Source organism: Pogona vitticeps, chromosome 1 (assembly GCF_051106095.1).
Source record: "Pogona vitticeps strain Pit_001003342236 chromosome 1, PviZW2.1, whole genome shotgun sequence".
NCBI lineage: Eukaryota > Metazoa > Chordata > Lepidosauria > Squamata > Agamidae > Pogona > Pogona vitticeps.
The window spans coordinates 177,313,064-177,333,680 of record NC_135783.1 but is presented as its reverse complement, the minus strand read 5'-3'; the positions used below and the strand labels follow the sequence as shown (position 1 = coordinate 177,333,680).

Here is a 20,617-nt window from a genome sequence, read left to right as displayed (position 1 = left end):
GGAGGGGGGAAAAAGAAGAGGCAGCCATTCCACTTCCTGAGCCCCTCACTCTGCTTCAATTGGTGGTCCTGAGAAGCAAGACATGATGGGAGGGGTGGTTTCTGAGGTTGCCTGCACTCCGTAATGGACAGGCTTGGGAACTATCCCTCCAGTTGCACCAACTTTCTCAGGGCCTTCTCTTGGAACCAACTATCAAAGCAGAGCCAGGAAATTTCACAAACTGCCTTTTCTTATCTTCCCCACCCCCTCGGGTGGCATGCACTGTTGGAGGCTTGGTTTTTTTCTTTTTTCTTTTTCATTTTCCAGAATCCAAAGGGCAGCAATGGGAATGGCTGGGCATAGTTTGATGGGGAGGTACCATGGCTGCCTGCCTTTGGCTTCTCTCGTCCAAGGAAGTCACACAGAGGACAGAGCAACTGGCATGGCTGCCCACTCTAAATGTGGCACACCCTGAGGCTTAGTCCTGATTGTCCTACTCTGCTTACAGCCCTACTCTGAGAGACCCCATAGGCCGGTGGCCAAGACACCAAACAGGATCCCCCTGACCCAGACGTCGTTCTGAGTTTGCTCCTTCAGGAAAAACAGGAGCAGGGAGAACTGAACTGTAAGGCAGTGCCTTGCAGGCCCACCCCAGAGAGGCCGTCTGGAAGGAGTTCATGATCAGTGGCACCAAAAGCTACAAAGAGACATAGCGGACACATTGGTCCAATTCTCAGCACCACCAAAGTGGTCAAAATTGTGTTTGTCCTACAACCAGACCTGAAGCCAGATTGAAATGGATCTAGATCATCTGTCTCATTCGAGAACCCCTGAAGCTGAGGAGCCATCACGTGCTCCAGATGCTTGCCCAGGAATGGACTATTTGAGATGGGTTGCTAATTATGCAGTTCAGTGGGGTTCAGGGAGTGCTTTTCCGACAAAGGTCATATGACTAGCTTTTTAAGGCAAAATGGAGCCCTGTCTTATTCTGAGGTGATGACTTGACTGAACATTGACCTGGTGAGTTCATATTTAAATTGAATTCTGAAGTGTGATATTCTGATCATAGAGTGTTGCTTTGCCAGAAGAGAGAGAGATCACACACCCAAGCCAAGTATCTCTCACAGCCAAAGCTGGGCAGCTTAAGGTTTATTCATTTTTGTCTCCTTCATTGTTATTTAACCCGTGCAATGGATTAAAAACAAAGTGAAAAGCCTAGAAGGAATGTGTAAGTCCCGAAACAGACACCCACACAGGCAGCTGGCTGTAAAATTGCCTCTGCTAATAATACCAAGGCTGTCAGGTTTGACAATTGTGGTCAGTTGAGATGATAGTGGTGGTGGTGGGGGTAAGTCACAGAAATAAGGGGTGTGGTTGCCTGGAATCAGCTGTTCTCCTGAGCAGGTGACTGGGTTGTGTCACAATGACCTTCCCCCCACATGCCACAATATGTGATTGTGAATCACATCCATAAAGGCAACTTACACAAAAAAGTTGGCTCAGACTACTATATATTGCCAATTCCAGTTTATGGGAAGTACAGTTTTCAAGAGTTACAATGCCTAGGCATGTGCGTACAGCACCGTGAGTGCCAGTGTTAAAGATCATGGGGAACTCTTAGAAAAGAAATTAGTTTATTCTAAAAAAGTTCAAGGAAAGCCCAGAAATACTATGCTGATTCGGTTGTTAGTTTTAGGATTAAAACGTCATTTGAAATTCTGCAAGACTCAATTTCTGGTTAAACTTACACTAAATGATAAAGTTAAGAAAGGAGACTTCAGCTGGTACGCAATAGGAGTTTCTGCACATGCCCCAACTATAATCCAATGCTTCACAACATACCTGGGGCATGGGGTGGGGTGGCACACCGGGGTGAGAACCGAATCTGTCAGTAGTAGAAGGGCACCAAAACAGTAGAGTTCTGATAGTTCAGAGTCTAATTGGCAAGACACTGTTCAATCTTTCTGTTTATTCCTTCATAAAATTAGAAACCTAAGCTTTCCTATATATATATATGTTGTTTTCCCATGTATGTTGTTTTCCCATGATGGGCTTTTATAGTATTAAACTCAAATATTAAAGGGCATGATTTCTTCCCAATTCCTCTGATAGACACTACAAGTCTAGGACAGAATCTGATCTCGCCTGATGTCCAACGGTTTGGGGCAACCCCCGGATGGGTTACATCCATACACCTCACCCTCGCAGCCAGTGCTCCAGTGCCGCCTTGTTTCCCAATAGCACAAACTCCCCCCTCAAACCAGCTGGCATACTTCCTTCATGACCAATTCTTCATGGCAGTTCTGGACCTTTGCCACGTCCTGAGACAGCACGGGCGCCCTCCTTTCCTGCCACAGACTGCTGTTAAGTAGTTATATGGACATCGCTTAATGTCCTATTTCTGAGTTAGGTGCAGATCACAAAAGAAAAGCCACTGAGTAAGTGACCCACGGTAGGGCACTGGGTGTGTGTGAAACTAGCAGAAGATCCTGGCACCTTATTCTTTGCGTCACCATTGCAACTTGATATGGGAGACAGACCTTGGCCCTAGTTTTGCCTTATTTCAACACTTGTGTTGCAGCAGATAAAAATGTGACTGCAAATATTAAGGGATCAAGTGACATAAGGGGCCTATAGAGATCCATTTGGTTGACTAAAGCAAGTGAATCCGGTGTAAGTCTTCAGTCTGTGCACCTCAACTTATTCATGTACAGACCAAACTGCTCCTGTATATCAATAGTCCCAGTTTCTAATCACTATCAACCTGACACCCCCTGCCAGAAATATTGCAGTGGAGCCAAGGAAGACTCTCCTCATCTTCTGAAATCTCACCTCCAAATCTCAGGGCCTAAAGATGCACTTGCAGGGGAAGCTTGGATCAACAGGTACCAATAGACAGATGTGACTTTTTTGGACTACAACTCCCAAGACCGATAGCCACAGTGGTGGGGGAGTTCTGGACAATGTAGTCCAAAAGGTATTTTTAATAATCTGTCTTGACAAATACCTAGGCATTACTTGCCTGGCACCAATATCAGGTTAAGTTGGATTAGATGGGTTCATGGAATGCATACAATCCACTGTGCTTTTCTGAGCTTACTGTAACTCATCCAGGACCAGTTTGGGAGAGAAATTATGTTCTGCTGAGCGCTATTCGCAAAACCATATAGGGAAGGGAGCTTTTCTTCCAAGACCGCTTCAACCATACTTCCCAAAGACCCTTCTTCTCTTCTTCTACTTGCATCTCGTAAGAGATAAAGGGAGAACATCCTTTCTACCTGGGGCCAGGTAGAAAGGATGAGCTTCTCTCCCTGACCTAAGAACCTAAAGTCTGGTAGGTAAGAGGAAAATATTTGTCATGGTGTGTGTGGGGGGAAGAAAAGAAGCTGTTTCTTTTCCTGCTCTGTTTCTGCCCGTGTTGCCTCCATAAATCCCTGCAAATCTTTGTGAAATATTTGACTCCTAGTTTTAAATTATTATTGAATGTTTCAGTCACAGAACGGAGGCCTAAAGTCCTAACAACATTGTGTTTGCCCTTTCCTGTCATCTTGTTTTCACCTAATCTTAGATATAGATACTCTGATCCATACTTTGTATAGAAGGTTGTGCTTTCTTGTGAGAGGAATGTTCACCTTCGCTCCAACCCTACTCAGTAGATTCAGGGAGAATGTTCATATGGCACTCCCTGATGGCATTTTCTAACAGACGTAGGGTGAAGTCGGATGGCTGCAAAAGCATGATGTGTCCGACTGCACACAAAACCGTCACTTTAACATGAACAAGCTCACTTGAAGCAAGTCTGCCAGGGAATGACTCCAGCCTGGCTCAGAAAAGCAGAAGCTCTAGAACTGGATTTAAAAAAGGTCCATCTTGGGCATGGATCAGGGCTGGGTGGGAGCACAATTCCTCTTGTATCATGTGATCAGCAGGAAATAGATTGCACTGGACCACTGCACAAGCAGTCCAGATTGTGATCACACCCATAGCTTATTCCACATTCAACAGGTGGCAATGAAATGTACTTTCTTTCGCTTTGTAGAAATACACAGAAAATAACTGAAGCGTAAAAGCCAGGCATAGGTACAGTACCCAAGTATTCAGTGTTTCCTTAACTGAGAAGTGATGCTCAAAAACAGGTCAAACACACTCAGAGCCCCCAAGCATAGTATTGAATCACTTGTCAGAAACCCAATAAGTTAAAATACTATTATCTGATACTTAATGAGCACATTCAAAAGTTTAAAATATCTTAAAGATGGGACTTATTGTTGACCCCACATTTTTTGATGTCCGGTTGATTTTTACGAACATTGGCAGCCCGAGATTAGAGTTTTTTACCATGGTTATAATGGGGGAGAAGGTTTTTTCTATGGAAAATTTGCATAATTATTTTAATTTCCATTGGAAATCCCCATGATTTATTTCACTGTAACTCGCCTAAATGAAAGCTGGAGTGCTACAACAAGATATGAGACTGATCCAGCTAGGTCAATTATGTTAGCTGTGGTTGTGGTTTGGTCTCAGCCTCCAAAAATGAAATTCCTGAGACCGAAATGAAGAAGTATAGATTTTTCTTAATATATGCTGTGATAAATACTACCAATGCAGTTCCTTCAGACACCAGTAGAAGGGCCTTCAGAGCTTAGTAACTGTACATCCTATTTAATACTTCTTGCTTACAAGTATTCTCAGAAATGTGAGAGCAGTGACAGTGTCTAGCATTTTATGCAATTGAGATGGTTCTTGGACTCAGAGGCTAAATTCTCAGCTTTAATCCTTGGAACTGCAACCATCTCCAGAGGTGACCTTGGTTCAATGAAGCTCTCCATGGCTCTGTTATGAGGGTTAGAATACTCACTACCTCACTGGGGTACTATGAGGATAAGGAGTAAGAACAGTTCCTTATAAGTAAGAAGATAAGACTAAGAAATATTTTGGAATGTAGAATAGGACTAGAGCATGGGGCCACATTTTATCCTTTCCAGTTTTAAGACCAAGTAGACGTAATCAAAATATGATTTTGGTCTTGGTTGTAAATGATACATTTGGACAGAGTTTTTCCCCCTTCTCACTTTCAGCTTCAGAAAAATATGATGTACGTATTCAGTTGTTTAAGACTGATGTCTTAATATATATGCAAAGATGGAGAGGCACTGACAATCACCAAAAAGAAAGATTTGTAGCAACAAAACGATGGCAAAAGATAACAGTGCTTTGCATACAATTGCATATGCTGGTTAATATGTATAGATGTGAAGTGAGGGGGGGGATTAAATAATTTAAGCAGAACTACAATACTTCTGGCCAGAGCAGGTAAAATTACGACCAGGTGACTTGTGGGCTTGTTGCTGAAGTTGTGCCTCAGCAACAAGGAGGACCATCCTCTCTGTAAAAGAGAATGTGTGGCCTTCATATGCTCAGAGATTATATGGACTTTATGTTTTAACACAGAGATATTCTTTAAAATAGTGATTAATGCTGAAGAGAATGAGCTATGAACTGGAAAGTTCTTCCCCCACTGACTCCTTGGGCAGCCTTACACAAGCCAAGATTCATCCATGCACCCATCTGCAGTGTCAGTAAGTATACTCACACACCTTGCGGAACTGTTTTAAAGATTCTTAAGGTGACATTACATGATGTGCGTTCAGTACTTTAATTATGCCAATCTTTCTGGCATAATAGCACAAAATATTTGTTTAATAAGCCAGTGATTCTCTCCCCTACTTTCATCTGTTCAAATTAAATAGAATTTTTTTCTCTGTTCTCATTGAGAAGAATGCAGGATGTTTTAGAGCCTCTCACAGTAGTTCCAGCTAAGCTCCGAAAATGACTCGTATGTGTTTAAAAAGTTTGAGTCAGGTCTGAAAATGAGGGTCATGCTGGGCTACTGTGATGAGTAGAATTTTATAATTCCATTTTCCAGATGATAAATATACCATTAAGCATATGTATGTAAAAATAGCCAGACCCACTAGAACTGAAAACTCTTATTTCCTCCTAATGAATTGGATACATGCAGCTATCAAGCTAATGTAAATTATTTTAGTGGAAAACTCCAGCTTGCATTCTTACTCATAACTTAGCACTCATGAAGGGCAAGTTCTAATCTAACTGGGGGGGGGGATGTACAAATGGCAGAGGTTACCAGTTTGTGGCTCAATGTCTTCTTAGTTCCATTGTGGGCATTTCCCTTTTTTATATAAAGCTTACTTTCAAAACAGAACAAAACAATGCATTCTGGAACCACTTCTAAATCTACTATCAAGAGTCTAAACTTTATATAATACAAATTGGATTTACTACTGGTGCTACTATGGATTTTATTTTAGATTGCAAATAATTGCATCTAATAACTTTGGTAAAGATCAGTCAAAAATGACTGATTATTGCAAAATCAGTCAAGAATGATTATAAGGCCGCAGCCTTGAGCACATTTACTATAGAGAAAGTCCCTCCGAGTACCATGACACCTGCTTCTAAGTAAAGATGTCCTGAATTGCAAACATAAGACATACTCTCCGAATTCAACTTGTCCAAGTACAGGAGAAGGATCTGGTGGTTCAAATGAACTGCTATCAAAATACTTGATACCCTTAGAACATTTTCCACTCTTCAGCACTCCATATTAGGCTGGATTTCATAGGTAGGGTTTCCTAAATTGGTACCCTGATCAATCAAAATGCCGGGTACGTGGCGAGGTGGAGTATGACGCTGTACTTAGAGTCACTCGGGGAATCTGTCCAGCTGGGTCTTTCCCTGTGTCCTCATTCCACACAGCGGCGGCTGCCTTGCAGGCTGCACTTCATACAAAATGCTAGCAAAAAGAGTGGCTGCACAGCATAATGATTCAGTTCAGCATGCAACAACAAAAAGGTGTCACACATCCAAAAGGCAGTCACAAGGATTCTCATAATATCAGTTAGCCTTCTTCACTCCATAGCAACTTGCAAATCATGAAACAAGTAAGATGAAAGATGTAGTCACTGAAACACTTCACTGTATTTTGAATTGCTGGTCTCTTCTAACCTAACATCCGAATTTGTTCTAATCTTAGAGGTAAAAAGAAATTCATATTTTTGTTTCATAGGGTTTATGTTACAGACAATACGGAATAGAGCCACGAAGAACGGATTTTCAGCTGCTTTAAAAGTGTCTACAATAAGTTCAGAAAGAAACTTAGGAAATAATTAAATCCTTGTTTAAAAACAAGAGAATTTTGATTCACATTTTCTGTTTAACTATAAATTTGCAATTATTCTTCTTTCCACAATGTTTGGTTTGCCTCACAGTGGCAGAGGTGTGCAACAAACTTAACTGTGAAAGCACTACTTCAGGCCAATTAGAAATACATCAAATACCAGATTTTGAAAACACAAATACTTCCCTAGGCAACCCCATCACATTTTCTAACATGCCAAACTCAGCAACTGAAATAAAATATTTCCAGTGGCTTTAGACAAAAAGGAAATAGAGCTGAATTTTAAATCTTTTTTTTTTAAGTGAAAAACCAAGCCTTGTTTCTTTTCCAATTCGGCTTCACTAAGGTCCACTCCACAAGCCATAAAATAAGGCCATCCAAAAGCATCCTGGTTTGAATCAAAGAATGGAGAAGGCCACTGTCATTGTTTCCTAACTGGAGGAAGTGGACTTTTCAGTGACCACAAGAGTTCATCTGTTTACCTTGATGGAGGAGAGATCAATTGGGGCTTCTTTGGGCTTTGCTGGTTCTGGTGCTGGTGCTGGTGCTGGCGCTGGCGCTGGCGCTGGTGCTGCAGCTTTCTTGGCGTCTTTCTTTGGTGCCATTTGTTTTTCCTTGCTTTTCTTTCTTTTTTGTTTAAGTCAAAAGATGCCCCACAAGCCCCTTATAAGAGCTTCCTGGATGAGGAGCAGCGAGTGGTCAGAATGATCTACAGCCCAGTGCCTTGGAGGTAGACCCAGTGGGTTAAACACCATAAGGGCATATATATATATTTCACTTAGTGCCTAATACAATCTTGACACTTGCAGCTGGATTGGACAGTTTGCTAGTCAAGGGGGATGTCATTCTGAGACAGGCTATAAATGGAATATATGGGGGTCAGAGCTCCATCAGATTCAAGGGGACTTTGATGTCCTTTTAAAAAAAAGCCTTCCATGAGTTTTTGTAATAGCTTTTTTTTTTTTTTAAAGGAGGAAGGAGTATGACAAAGACAGTTTGGGGCCCCTTGTTGACGTTAAAATGCAAGATTGACAGATGCCTTTTTTTCTTGATAGAATTACAGTTCTGCTGAAGTTGTAAATCTTATTTTCCATGTCTGCATGTCGTTATGAGGGGATTGAGTTTCCGAATGGAATTTTGACTTTAAGGGTTGGGAAATGATCATCAGTTTCCATCCACTGCCCGCCCCCTCCCGGCCCTTTCCTCCACATCATCTCTCCACCCCTCTCCTTTACTCCTCCCCTCATTTCCTTCCTTTGCAATAAGAAAGTGTTGATCCAGCAGAGGGATACGGGGTGGGTAGAGGAGAAATGTTTAAAAATAAAAGCAGACATATATGGCAAGCCCATCAAGCTTTCGCCACAGTGTCTTTCTCTCTCTCCCCCTCTCCAGTCAGAGAATCCTCCATCTGTTCTTCTCCTTCCCTTACTAAGCACAAAATCTACAGGAGGAGCCAAAAGCTATTCTCTTAATCCAATTTCATGTATTGTTGGCTGCCATAATGAAGGCCAATTTATAAAGGAGACAGACAAGCCACCAAATATATTTTCCCAGGAAGACTACAGACTTTCCATCCTCCCTATAAAGCAAGCTAGCTATCAATCAAGGATGGCATTTGTGTTTATTGTCTCTAATTTAATTGCCAGTCTTCTGTCTTAAGTTTCTCTCTCCTTGCCTCCAGCCTCACAGAGACCTTTCCCCTTCTCATGCTCTTCCATTCCTTTCTAGAGCAGACAAGTGTTTAAGCTTTGATTAATCATTTGCATTTTATTCCGAAGGAGAAAGAGGCTCTCACTGCTAACAAATTCCATAGGCGAAGAATACAGGCCCAGCCGGGGAGAATGTTGTAACTCTTTAGCGACCTGAATGGTTGCCTTATCCTACTCCTTGAACAAAAAATTGTTTAAATAGATCTTGGATTCCTGGTATTACTATATAAATAAAAGTGAAGCCATCAGTGAAGTTCATCTCCTTACAGACTGCAGGTTACAGTGAATGCTGAACTTCTTCAAGATGCAGGTTAATATTAAAATACCAACCCTTGCCTTCAGTTGTTTGGTCATCTCTTCTCTTTGCCTATCTTGATCCCCTGCAGCTCCTAAAATGTCCCTGCCAGTATGGACACTGCCTGGAGGATTCAGAGACTTGTGATTAATCCACAAAATAACACACTCTTTCCCAACTTCTGTATAAGGGTATATAGAATTGTCTCCTAAGTCAGGTCGCCATTGCTTGTGAAAGTTTTACCATTGAAAGAAGAAGAAAAGGGCTAGAATTTTTCTGACTCTCCAAGATCTGGCACCCTTCACAATCTCCCCACTGACCAAAATTGCTCTGAGATGGGGAGTTTCTCAAAGCTCTTCAATATAGGCCATTTGCGAGGCACTTGGCAGCTGCAGTAATTCAGGTGGATTACCCTTCTAAACCTAGTTCCACCAATGAAAGTACAGGATTGTATACTGCCACAAATGTTGATGAACCATGATTTCCAGCTTCTCTTATATTTTCCATGGCGAATGGAAGTCTAGTGGGAATTAGGAGTCCAATACTATATAGAGACCTATAGGAGCTATATTGTCCCCCAGCTTATTTAACTTACAAGAGTGGTCTTAACCGACCAGATAGGCGGGATGTTAAATAAATAAATAAATAAATAAATAAATAAATAAATAAATAAATAAATAAATAAATAAATAAACAAACAAACAAACAAACAAACAAACAAACAAACAAACAAACAAACAAACAAACAAATAAATAAATAAATAAATAAATAAATAAATAAATAAATAAATAAATAAATAAATACATCATGTGAAAGGCTGGATTGGATGAATCCCAAGCCGGAATCAAGATTGCCGGAAGAAATATCAGCAACCTCCAATATGCAAATGATACCACTCTGATGGCAGAAAGTGAGGAGGAATTAAAGAACCTTGTAATGAGGGTGAAAGAGGAGAGTGCAAAAAACGGCCTGAAACTCAACATCGAAAAAAACTAAGATCATGGCCACTGGTCCCATCACCTCCTGGGAAATAGAAGGGGAAGATATGGAGGCAGTGACAGATTTTACTTTCCTGGGCTCCATGATCACTGCAGATGGTGACAGCAGCCACGAAATTAAAAGACGCCTGCTTCTTGGGAAGAAAGCGATGACAAACCTAGACAGCATATTAAAAACAGAGACATCACCTTGATGACAAAGGTCTGCATAGTCAAAGCTATCATTTTTCCAGTAGTGATGTACGGAAGTGAGAGCTGGACCATAAAGAAGGCTGACCGCCGAAGAATTTATGCTTTTGTGGTGCTGGAGGAGGCTCTTGAGAGTCCCCTGGACTGCAAGGAGAAGAAACCTATCCATTCTGAAGGAAATCAACTCTGAGTGCTCACTGGAAGGACAGATCCTGAAGCTGAGGCTCCAATACTTTGGCCATCTCATGAGAAGAGAAGCCTCCCTGGAAAAGACCCTGATGTTGGGAAAGTGTGAAGGCAAGAGGGGAAGGGGATGACAGAGGATGAGATGGTTGGACAGTGTCATCGAAGTGACCAACATGAATTTGACCCAACTCCGGGAGGCAGTGGAGAACAGGAGGGCCTGGGGTGCTCTTATCCATAGGGTCATGAAGAGTCGGAAACGATTAAATGACTAAACAACAACAACAATAACAATATAGAAACTTCAGCTCTGAAGAAAACAAGTTACATCATAGATTGATGCCTAGTAAACTACAATATGCATGATTAGATGATGACAGGCAGCACCTGGAACCCAGTTCTAGCTTATTTGCAGTTGGGAAAAAAATCAATATTATGGTTGCCAGCTGTATTTTTGACATCTGTTTAGTATGCTACCCTTGTCTCTTGATAGTATTACAAAATGTCTTCTAATTTTTTCAAATTATGTAGACTAACATGGGTGGCCTACAAACATACAAAAACCTATGTCTAATTATGCCCAATTAAGTATCTGTCCAGTCTATCAAATCAGGGATACCTGATTTACTAGCAGCCTTCATCTGAGAACTAGCAAAGCCCAAAGAATCAACAAGTGAGCTATCTACCATCAAGATAAAATGACAGAAGCAATTAGAAAGTAGTAAACAATTGGAGGAAACGATAAGTCACGTAACTTATTTAATTTGCATTACTCATGTTGTTTTTTATGTGTTACAAAAATGTAGATTTTAAACTGTAGTAAATCAGTAACCATCATAATAACAACATATGAGGTTACAGATTTAAGATTAAAGCAACAGCAATAACAGGATTATCATATACACAAACACACACTATGCTCAATTTGATTTTACTTTTTTGGGCACTAATGTTTCATGTGGCAGGCCATAATGGTCCATGATAACTAATGTGACAAAGCAATTTCGTGCTCCAAAGATATTGGTTGAAATCCTGTTCCTGAGGTCAGTAGGTCACAACTAGTGTAGGCCCATAGAATCAGTGGGGATTTGGCGAGTCAGCTCCATTGTTTCAATGGCTGACTCTTATTTCCAACTTACTGTGCTCAGCAACAAGATTTCAGCTAGTGAGTGCTAATTAAAATGACCTCTACAACTGATGAAAACTTAGAGGCAACAGTAGCTCAATACCTTTGTTAATGACTCAGTGCTGTGAAGTCAGTTCTGACTTATGGCCATCCTTTTCAGGACGTTTTAGGGAAACAGTACTCAGAAGTGATTTACCATTTCCTTCTGGGTGTGCCCTGAGACTGCATAGCTTGCCCATGACCACTCCAGCTGAATGTATCCCTGGGAGACTGTGGGGAATAAAACTCCTAACCTCTGGTTCCACAGCCAGTTACCCAGCTCGCTGAGCTAGCCAGCCACCCACACCTTTATTTGTTGTTGTTTAGTCGTTCAGTCGTGTCCGACTCTTCATGACCCCATGGACCAGAGCACGCTAGGCCTTCCTGTCTTTCACTGCCTCCCAGAATTTGGTCAAATTCATGTTGGTAGCATCAATGACACTGTCCAACCATCTTGTCCTCTGTCGTCCCCTTCTCCTCTTGCCTTCACACCTTCCCAACATCAGTGTCTTTTCCAGGGAGTCTTCTCTTCTCATGAGATGGCCAAAGTATTGGAGCCTCAATCTGTCCTTCCAGTGAGCACTCAGGTTTGATTTCCTTTATACTAAAAGTCCCAATATAGAGCCTCCACTTGAGTTCCACAAGGTTTTTTTTAAAAAAACCAAGATTGCTGTAAAACAAACACAGTAAAGAAGGGGTGGGAAAGCGTGTCTCACAGAGGCATAATAGAGGCTCCAGTGCAACAGGTGGCAGTTCTAAGATGGTGACTCAGACATGCAACCTGATCCTATTCAAGTTGACTTAGAAGTGAATCCCACTGACTTCAGTTACTCCCAAAGCAAATCAAACAGACCTGATACTGAAACAGAACCTTCAGACTCATAAAGCATAATATGTTAATAAATAAGGTTTGATTGTTCTTATTTATACATCTTTGCATTTGATTTGCTGCCTTCCATTTTACTTCCTCCCACTCTTTTCCCTAATAAATTTTTAAATATCCATTGATAGTTGGCTGGTTTTTCACAGAAGTGATTTCTGTGAAATCTATAGTTTTTTAAAAAATAAATCTTCCCCATGTGGTAGACTGCATAGATTTTAAGCTTGTACACAGCGTTCTGGTGGTATTTGGCAGTGTTCGGTTATTTTTTTTTCTTTCCTCTAGACCAGATCGTGGAAGTTTTTGGTAATGAGGATATTAACTATTATGTTATTATCTTAATGTATTTTATTTTAGTTACTTTTATATTTTGTTTTAGATTGCTATTGATTATTTTTGTTTTATTGCTTTGCATTACTTCATTTGTGAACCGCCCAAAGTGACCTTGGACGCCAGATGGGCGGCATAAAAAATCAATCAATCAAACAAACAAAGTTACATGTCAAAAGAACATAATTAGTTTCAAAAACTACTTCTTAAATGGCGTTTTGAGAGGAATTTTTCCTGTTTCCTCTTTGGAAACACTAACACATCTGTTAAAATATTTAGGGGAGTGTAACATACAGCTCTGCTCTCACCTGTCCATCACAGCTGGGCAGGGGAACATCAGCCAATGAGAGGACTGAGGGTGGTGCAGAAGGGGGAGGAGCTGGATTATATAAGGTGTGTGTGTGATGTGTGAAGGAGTTTTGGAGTTTGGGGAGATGAGAGAAATTGGTTGAGAGAGTGAGATAGATTTGTGAGAGATAGTCAGTGAGGGAAAAGTCTGTGTGAGGTACATTAAATGAGAAACTTGATTTACAACTTGATTTACTACCTGTGATTCACTCCTTTTTATTTTGTCAAATCAATAAACAATGTCTTGTTTTAGAAGAAACACTTGTCCTTTGTGATTACTGAATAAAGTTGGTGGCAGCAGTTTGAAGAAGAGTAGTGAGCACTCTGGGAGGCCTGAGTTGACAGAGGCTTCAGAATGGCCCGCTACAGGGAGTAAAAAAGATCTGATACCAAAAATATTACATGGACACCGAATGTGCCATTTTGGAGAGGGTGTCCCATAGATGGGGCCATACCACTGGCAAGGCTCCGTTCCCTTCTAGCCAGGCATTTTTTTTTCATTTAGGTGAGGATCCTTGCAGATATCCTTCCATGCCAAGAACTAATTACACCTGTATTTCTGTTTCCTGTTTATTACCTGATTTCCAACCCACATCACGTTCTTTTTGTATCCCATGACTACTTAGGAGAATTTGCTGAAGGACAAGACTACTGGATCATTCCTGTCCACACGTTTATGAAAGAACTCTAAAAAATGAATGAGACAGGATTTACTTTGTAGAGGCCCACTGATTCCTTTCTGAGGGACTTTTCCGTCTCTTCTCTAGATCATCTTCCTGCCAGTTTACCAGGGATAGACATCATGTTAACTGACCCAGACCCTGCCACGGCAATCCCTTGTAGGAAATTTGAGCTGTGTGGCCATTATGGACATATCACATATTTTAGATAGAAAACCAGCAATTTCAATTGGAGTTCTATGAGAATCCTCAGATGGACATTATCCAGAGCTAATGAATTCTTTATTTGGAGCATGATGAAAAGGTCAAGAACTTCATCTTTTGTTGCCACTATTTGCCTTGGGTTATCCCTTCTTGGAAATGCTGGTTCAGCTTTCTGTTACACTCACTGTACTAATGTTGTCCCCAACCAGGTTTATCTCTGGCATGTGTGTTGGCTCTTTGGGCTCTTGATTGGCTACCATGTGTTACTGTGTATTAACGGTCTGTTGGCATCTTGCCCCCTTTTGGGCAGTTGGTTCCAGCTGCTGCCAACCTTCTGTAGTTGTCCTAGTTGGAAAAAAAAGTTTGCAAACTTTTTAAAGGTAAACACCAGCAATCTCATCCCCTTCTGGCTTCTTACCTTTTGTACAGGTCCGGCTTGTCACAACATTTTTTCCAAGAAATCTGAAGCTCCCCGTCTACACCTTCTATGCAATAGAAGGCCTCAGCATTGCCTGCCTAGCTGATCCTGCACATAGAACAGGAGGTTCTGGGTTTACGTATTTCGGACTTGCCAGACAAAATGTGGCTGCTAGGTCTTCTTGACCTGTTTGCCTGGAATATACAGCTATTTTTAGCAGAAGCTGAGGAAGTGACAGGTGTCCATCCCTCCCTCCACTGTTGCTGAACTCAGACTAGTGCTTAACTCAGGTGCGTGCTTCATTTCCTTTTGCCTTACGCCTTGGCCCCTTCTCATGGAGGAATTATCCAGCTGTTCAGCTTCAGTCCTCAAAAGATGCAGTGCCCACCTGCTCCTGTCACTTGGGAACAGAAACAATGTGGACACTTTGCATCCTCTCTGATGCTTGATGCTCTTCCTCCATCCCTAGCTGGGGATGGGAATGGTCACTCAGAACTGGCCTTCCAATTCTGAGTGGTCATTCCTTTCCCCAAAGATGTATTGCAAGAATAAATGGTTGAGAAGTGTTGGATACTTTCTGAAGCTTCTAAAAGCAATACAATACCATTAAGGAATTCACATCCAGTACTTAGTTAAGCATGTAAAGCGTAATAAGATAAACAGCTGCAAGCTGGGCTGTGGTTGTCTGGGATGGCCTGAAACAGAAGTCTTATATGGTATTTAAAAACCTGGATTTCACTCTGCTTCTGGCTGGGGAAAAAGGAGAGACTGTTTTATGAAGACATTGCCAATTTGTGTGTGACCTAAGTGAACAGTGTCAGATGGCTGTCTATTCTAGGTGCTATATCAACTGAGTTATAGCCTTTGGCACTGCAAATAGTTGAATATGATCAATCAATGTCAGACCTGCTTGCTTTCCTTCCTTCTTTCCTTTCATCTTTGGTGGGAGTGATTTCCCACACATGATATACAGTATATAAACAGAAATCAATGATTTCAGCTCAGGAACAAGCTTGGCTCAAGTTATTTTGGTGCCCAAGACAGAACAAAAATGGTATTTTTCACTCATTTAGCCCTCAGGATATGACATTTAAAGATGGTCAAGTTATTTTGGTGCACGAAGCAGAATATCCCCAAGTAATTTTCTCCCTTGCCAGTAAAACTGCAAAAATAAATAAATAAATATCAATGTGCTGGGCAGCACCTAATAAGCCCCCAAAGAAGGACTGCCCTTGGTTAAAGCACTTCCTCATTATTTAAACCAGTCTTGACCTTAGTATATTCCTGCTTTTAAGCAGAAGATGTTGTACTTTAGGGCACAGTTAAACTATGAAAATAAATTGGGAGATGGATTGGGATTATTGAGGGTAGTTTAAAATTATGTGGTGATCTTGTCAGTGTGTGAAAACTTGTGAAAACATTTAATCCATTTTAATCTGTGTTGTATATCAGTTGAGTGGGCTACATGGGCTTTTAGAATCATTGCAATAGAGGCTTTGTTCTGCCATGTGCTGGCTGCCTTTCATAGCCACTTCCACTGTTGATGCAGTGTTATTTTAAGTATTTGTTTTCCCAAATTGGGATAGTGTTAATTCAGTATTACAGATAGAACCCCCCCCCAAACAAGACTGCAATGTTTCCTTGCAGTGTTGTTAGCCCGTGGAACTCCTTACCACAGGATGCGGTGATGGCATCTGGCTTAGATGCCTTTCAAAGGGGATTGGACAGATTCCTGGAGGAAAAGTCCACCGCAGGTTACAAGCCATGATGGGAATGTATAATCTTCCCCAGGCTTAGAAGGAAGGTACCTCCAAATGCCAGATGCAGGGGAGGGATATCAGGAGACAGGTCAGTTGTCTCATGTGCTCCCTGAGGCATCTGGTGGGGGCCACTGTGAGACACATGGAGCTGGACTAGATGGGCCCTTGGCCTGATCCAGCAGGGCTCTTCTTATGTACTTAGAACACACACATACAGATGCACACAGATGCACACAGATGCACACAGATGCACACAAATGCACGCACACACACACACACACACACACACACACACACACACACACACAAGGTAGATAAGGAGAGGGGTTGATGGACCGATCAGCCAGAGCTGGCCAGAGGGAAGGCAAATTGACAAGCCTGGTAGCTTCTAGGCATGCAAAGGAGGGAGCACTTTCTCCCACCTAATCTTTCTTTCTCTGCTAGAGTGATTCAAAATAAACCACATTCACAATTGATTTAAAATAAACAACCCCCTCTTGGATGTTTAAAATACCTGTTAAAAATTTTTGATCTCTGAACAAAAAAACATGCTTCCTGGCCAAAAAAGTGCACGCTTAGCTCTATGTCATGTAAACAAATATTTTTAAATCAATTTCAAGCATGGTAAACCTGATGCAAACCCAGAAGTATCTCAATGTGTAACTGAGCTCTAAGTAAGGTGCTTTACAGACGGGGTGGGCAGATCATGGGCTTGTATCTCATGGTAAATCTCTGGGTGATTGGCAATAGACCAGTGGTTTCATAAGCAACAATGAAAATGGTGCAAGTGTCTGCAACCACTTATCTGATCCATGGGCAGGTTGTATATCTCTGAACCTCAGTGCTCTCCAACTGTAAAATGGAACTTTGTACTTAAGACTAGTAATGGCCACAATTCTTCCTTAAAACTGCAAATGTAAAACGAACAGAAATCTCTGCTGAAGCTGGCTGTGAATATTAGCCCAACATCTTTCAGGAGGACTTTGTGCAGCTATTCTGGTCGATTCTAGAGTTGTGTGTTAGAATTCCTCATTCATAGTAATGCAGCTGTAGATTAGCACCTATTTGTACCTCTAATCCCACTGGTTTTCCTTTTGATGGGGTGCAGATGGCAACTGACTCAGCCTTACGAGCTGCTATTTGGCATGATGCTCTGCTGTTTCCCACCTGGCTTAAATTGCTGGCTCTCAGGGTTCTAGTAAATGACGGACCCTGGAAACCTAATGTCTGCCCGCCTGCCATGTTACAAAACCTCTGCGGCTAAAGCAATTCTTCTTTTCAATCGGAGGCTGCAATCCTATTTAGTTGTTGCAATCATGTCCTGCCTTTCTTCCCACAAGCTCCCCCCTTTCCCCAGATTATTCTCACAACAAGCTGGTGAGTCAGGCGTCAGGCTAAGAGTGTGTGACTGGCCCAAGGTCACAGTGGCATAGAATTCAGGCCCATTGCCCATCCCAGGCCTGGCACATCATCTGGAAATGACAATGAGCCAGACCACTCTGCTCCTTCCCTATTGCCCAGCAACAATGAGATGGCACAAGAGAGATGGGAAGCATGGAGAGAGGGCATGGAGTGCAGAAAGCACTCCTAAGCAGCAGAAAGCAGCAGTAGACACTGAGCCCTGGCACAGGAAGGGCTGTTGGTTCAGCTTGTCTGAACACCCTGCTGGATCTATGAGGGGAACCTCCAGCATTGCTGCAAGAGTGGAAGGGGTTCATCTAGATGCTCTAAAGCAGTGGTTCCCGATCTTGGGTCCCCAGATGCTCTTAGACTAAAACTCCGAAAAACCTTCACCACTAGCTGTGCTGGCCAGGATTTCTGGGAGTTGTAATCCAAGAACATCTGGGGATCCAAGTTTGGGAACCATTGCTTTAGAAGGAAGAGAGAGAAAATGAGGGGTAAGCCAGATTCAGATTACCATAGAGCCAGAACAGTCAGCACTGGAAAAGGAAGCTTCTCAGCACTGATTGAGAAGGAGCTCACTTGTTTGCAATGTGCAAAGTGAGTCTGCTGGACCTCATGCTTTAGATGGAAGAACCATGAAACTGCTTCCAAAAAGGCCTCCTGGAAGAGAGGGGTACTTTCAGCGAGCAGGGTTTCCTTCCCTGGATGGGGCTTATTATTTTATAAAGTCCATAGAGTGGGACAATCATGTGCCTATTTTGAGTAGACAGGCAAGCTGAGATCAGCCCCAGGGCAGAGAAAGTTCCAAAGAGAATAGACATCAGTTATGAGGCTAAGGGAGGGTGGAGCACTGCTGAAGCCCTGTGAGACATGACTGCCTGCTCAGGGAATGTGTATGGGCTGATCTTGGGATCATAACCAGGTAGGAGGTATCCTGGATGGGGTGGAGGGTAAATGTTACCCATGGTGGTGGATCACAAAGTGGTCACATCGCTTGTAAATAATCAGCTCTGACCTGAACGTGGTCCATGAAACCACAGAGGAAACAATCCTCACAATCCACTGCAGACCCAGTGGGTATACAGTGGTGCCTTGCAAGTTGAAGGCCTTGCTGGACAAAAAGTCTGCAAAATGAAAGCATTTTGTGATCGTGTTGGTGACTCGCAAGACGACTTCTTCTATGGCCGTGCTTTGCAAGACGATTTTTCCCCTCAAGACCAATGCCTCGCAAGACAAAAATAATTCATTTGTCTTGTGAGGTTTCCCATAGGAATGCATTGCAATGCATTCCTATGGGAAACCGCTTTTTGCAAGATGAAAATTTCGCAAGACGGTGCTACTCACAGAATGAATTACTTTTGTCTTGAGAGGCAGCACTGTACCTTGATATGGAGGTTGAGGACCACAAATCGATACTGATCCCCTACTTGGCCCAGAAAATTGTGGTGAGGAGCAACTTCCTGTCCGTCTGCCCTATTGCGATGCAGGCCTCTGTGATGGACAGCCAAACTGCAAAGCCCTGGAGGGCTTCAGAACCACTGTGTGTAACAGGAACACCTCAGAAGATGTTAAAGAAATTACGGACATTGTGGCACAGCAGATATTTCTGGCAGTGAGAGTGTTTCCATATGGTTTCTTGACCAGAAATAGAGATATTTATATCACTCTGATTAACTCCCTCATGCATTTGCAGCCTCTTCAGAGGAGCAAGAGAATAAACAATACAGGTGTAACTGAGCTATTTGGCCAATATTGATGTTTTCTTGGGTCAAATAACAGAGACCTATTTTAGAATGGGAGTGGGAATGGCTGCAATAAGGTCATGAAAAACTCAGTGAGTTGGGTTGCCAGCTTTTTTGCCAGCTGTTGCTCCTGTGCCTCTAATAGCGGACTGATCTTCAGACTTTTGCAAGTACTGATGCTTTTCTTCCTGTGGCAGAAAGCATCATTTGTTGATCTCTACACACTGCATTGTTGTTAAAAGACCACCCCCTTTTTATGGCTTCTCCTAGATTTCCACAACACTTTGCATGCAGCTGTCATATTTTCTGTGTGATAGCAATGGCTTTGTAATTCCATCACACGTTGCCATTCTTATCATAGACTGTGGGAAGGGAAAACCCCACTGTGATTCGTTGAACTGTTGTGTGGAGAAACCAGAGGCAAGAACTAGAAGAGGGTCTACAGAAAAGATTCTTTACCATGTAAACATACTGGCTTAAATCCAACGTAGTACTAGTGCCTGATCAGGACTTCCTTCTTCTCTCCTGCTGCTGCCCGAAAAAGAGGAGAACAGCTTCCTTGTCTTCCAGAGCCGGTATGGGGGTTTCCATGGTCCATGCTGGAGCAGGAATCATCCCTCTCCCAGTTCTGCCAAGGGAAACAGTCCATCCACAAGAAACTCCATTCAATGGTGGCCACATTTTGGATCATTAAGGAGTAAGATTGACCTATGGTATGATGAATGGCTAACCCCCATCAAGTCTCTGTAATCTAAAAGCTGGGGTATTTTGCTAAAGGGTTCCTCCCTCTCCCTCAGTTTGGTGGTGTGTGAATGAAGGAGGGGACTATTTGTCCACTTGACAAGAGGAAGGACACCAACTGCTGCGCTGCATATTGTGGGTGGCTGACTTTGCAGTTGTGCCTCATTACCCTCTCACTCAAGGTTTTCTAATTCTGTCTCAAAGCAATATCAGTGCCTCCCAGCAGGCAGCCTTGAGGAATGCAGATTAGTCCTTCTGGAACTCTCCAGCCCCTCGTACCCTCTCAAGGGGACACAATATGTCAAAAGATAAATAACTTGCCCAAGTGGATTTTACAAACTCAGAGTACCGTCCGGATTTGGGAACCAAGAAACCAACAGGCACTTGAAA

General features: G+C 42.3%; 1 protein-coding gene across 1 annotated transcript in view; it reads right to left on the bottom strand.

Annotated features, from left to right (window-relative positions):
- MYL1 (myosin light chain 1) overlaps positions 1-15,714 on the bottom strand; it is a 39,035-nt gene extending 23,321 nt beyond the window's left edge. Inside the window, exon 1 of the mRNA XM_020780675.3 lies at positions 7,663-15,714. Within this exon, the coding sequence (XP_020636334.3) occupies positions 7,663-7,785 (123 nt within the window). The 5' untranslated portion in view covers positions 7,786-15,714. The remainder of the gene's footprint in view (positions 1-7,662) is intronic.
- Between the last annotated feature and the right edge of the window lie 4,903 nt (positions 15,715-20,617).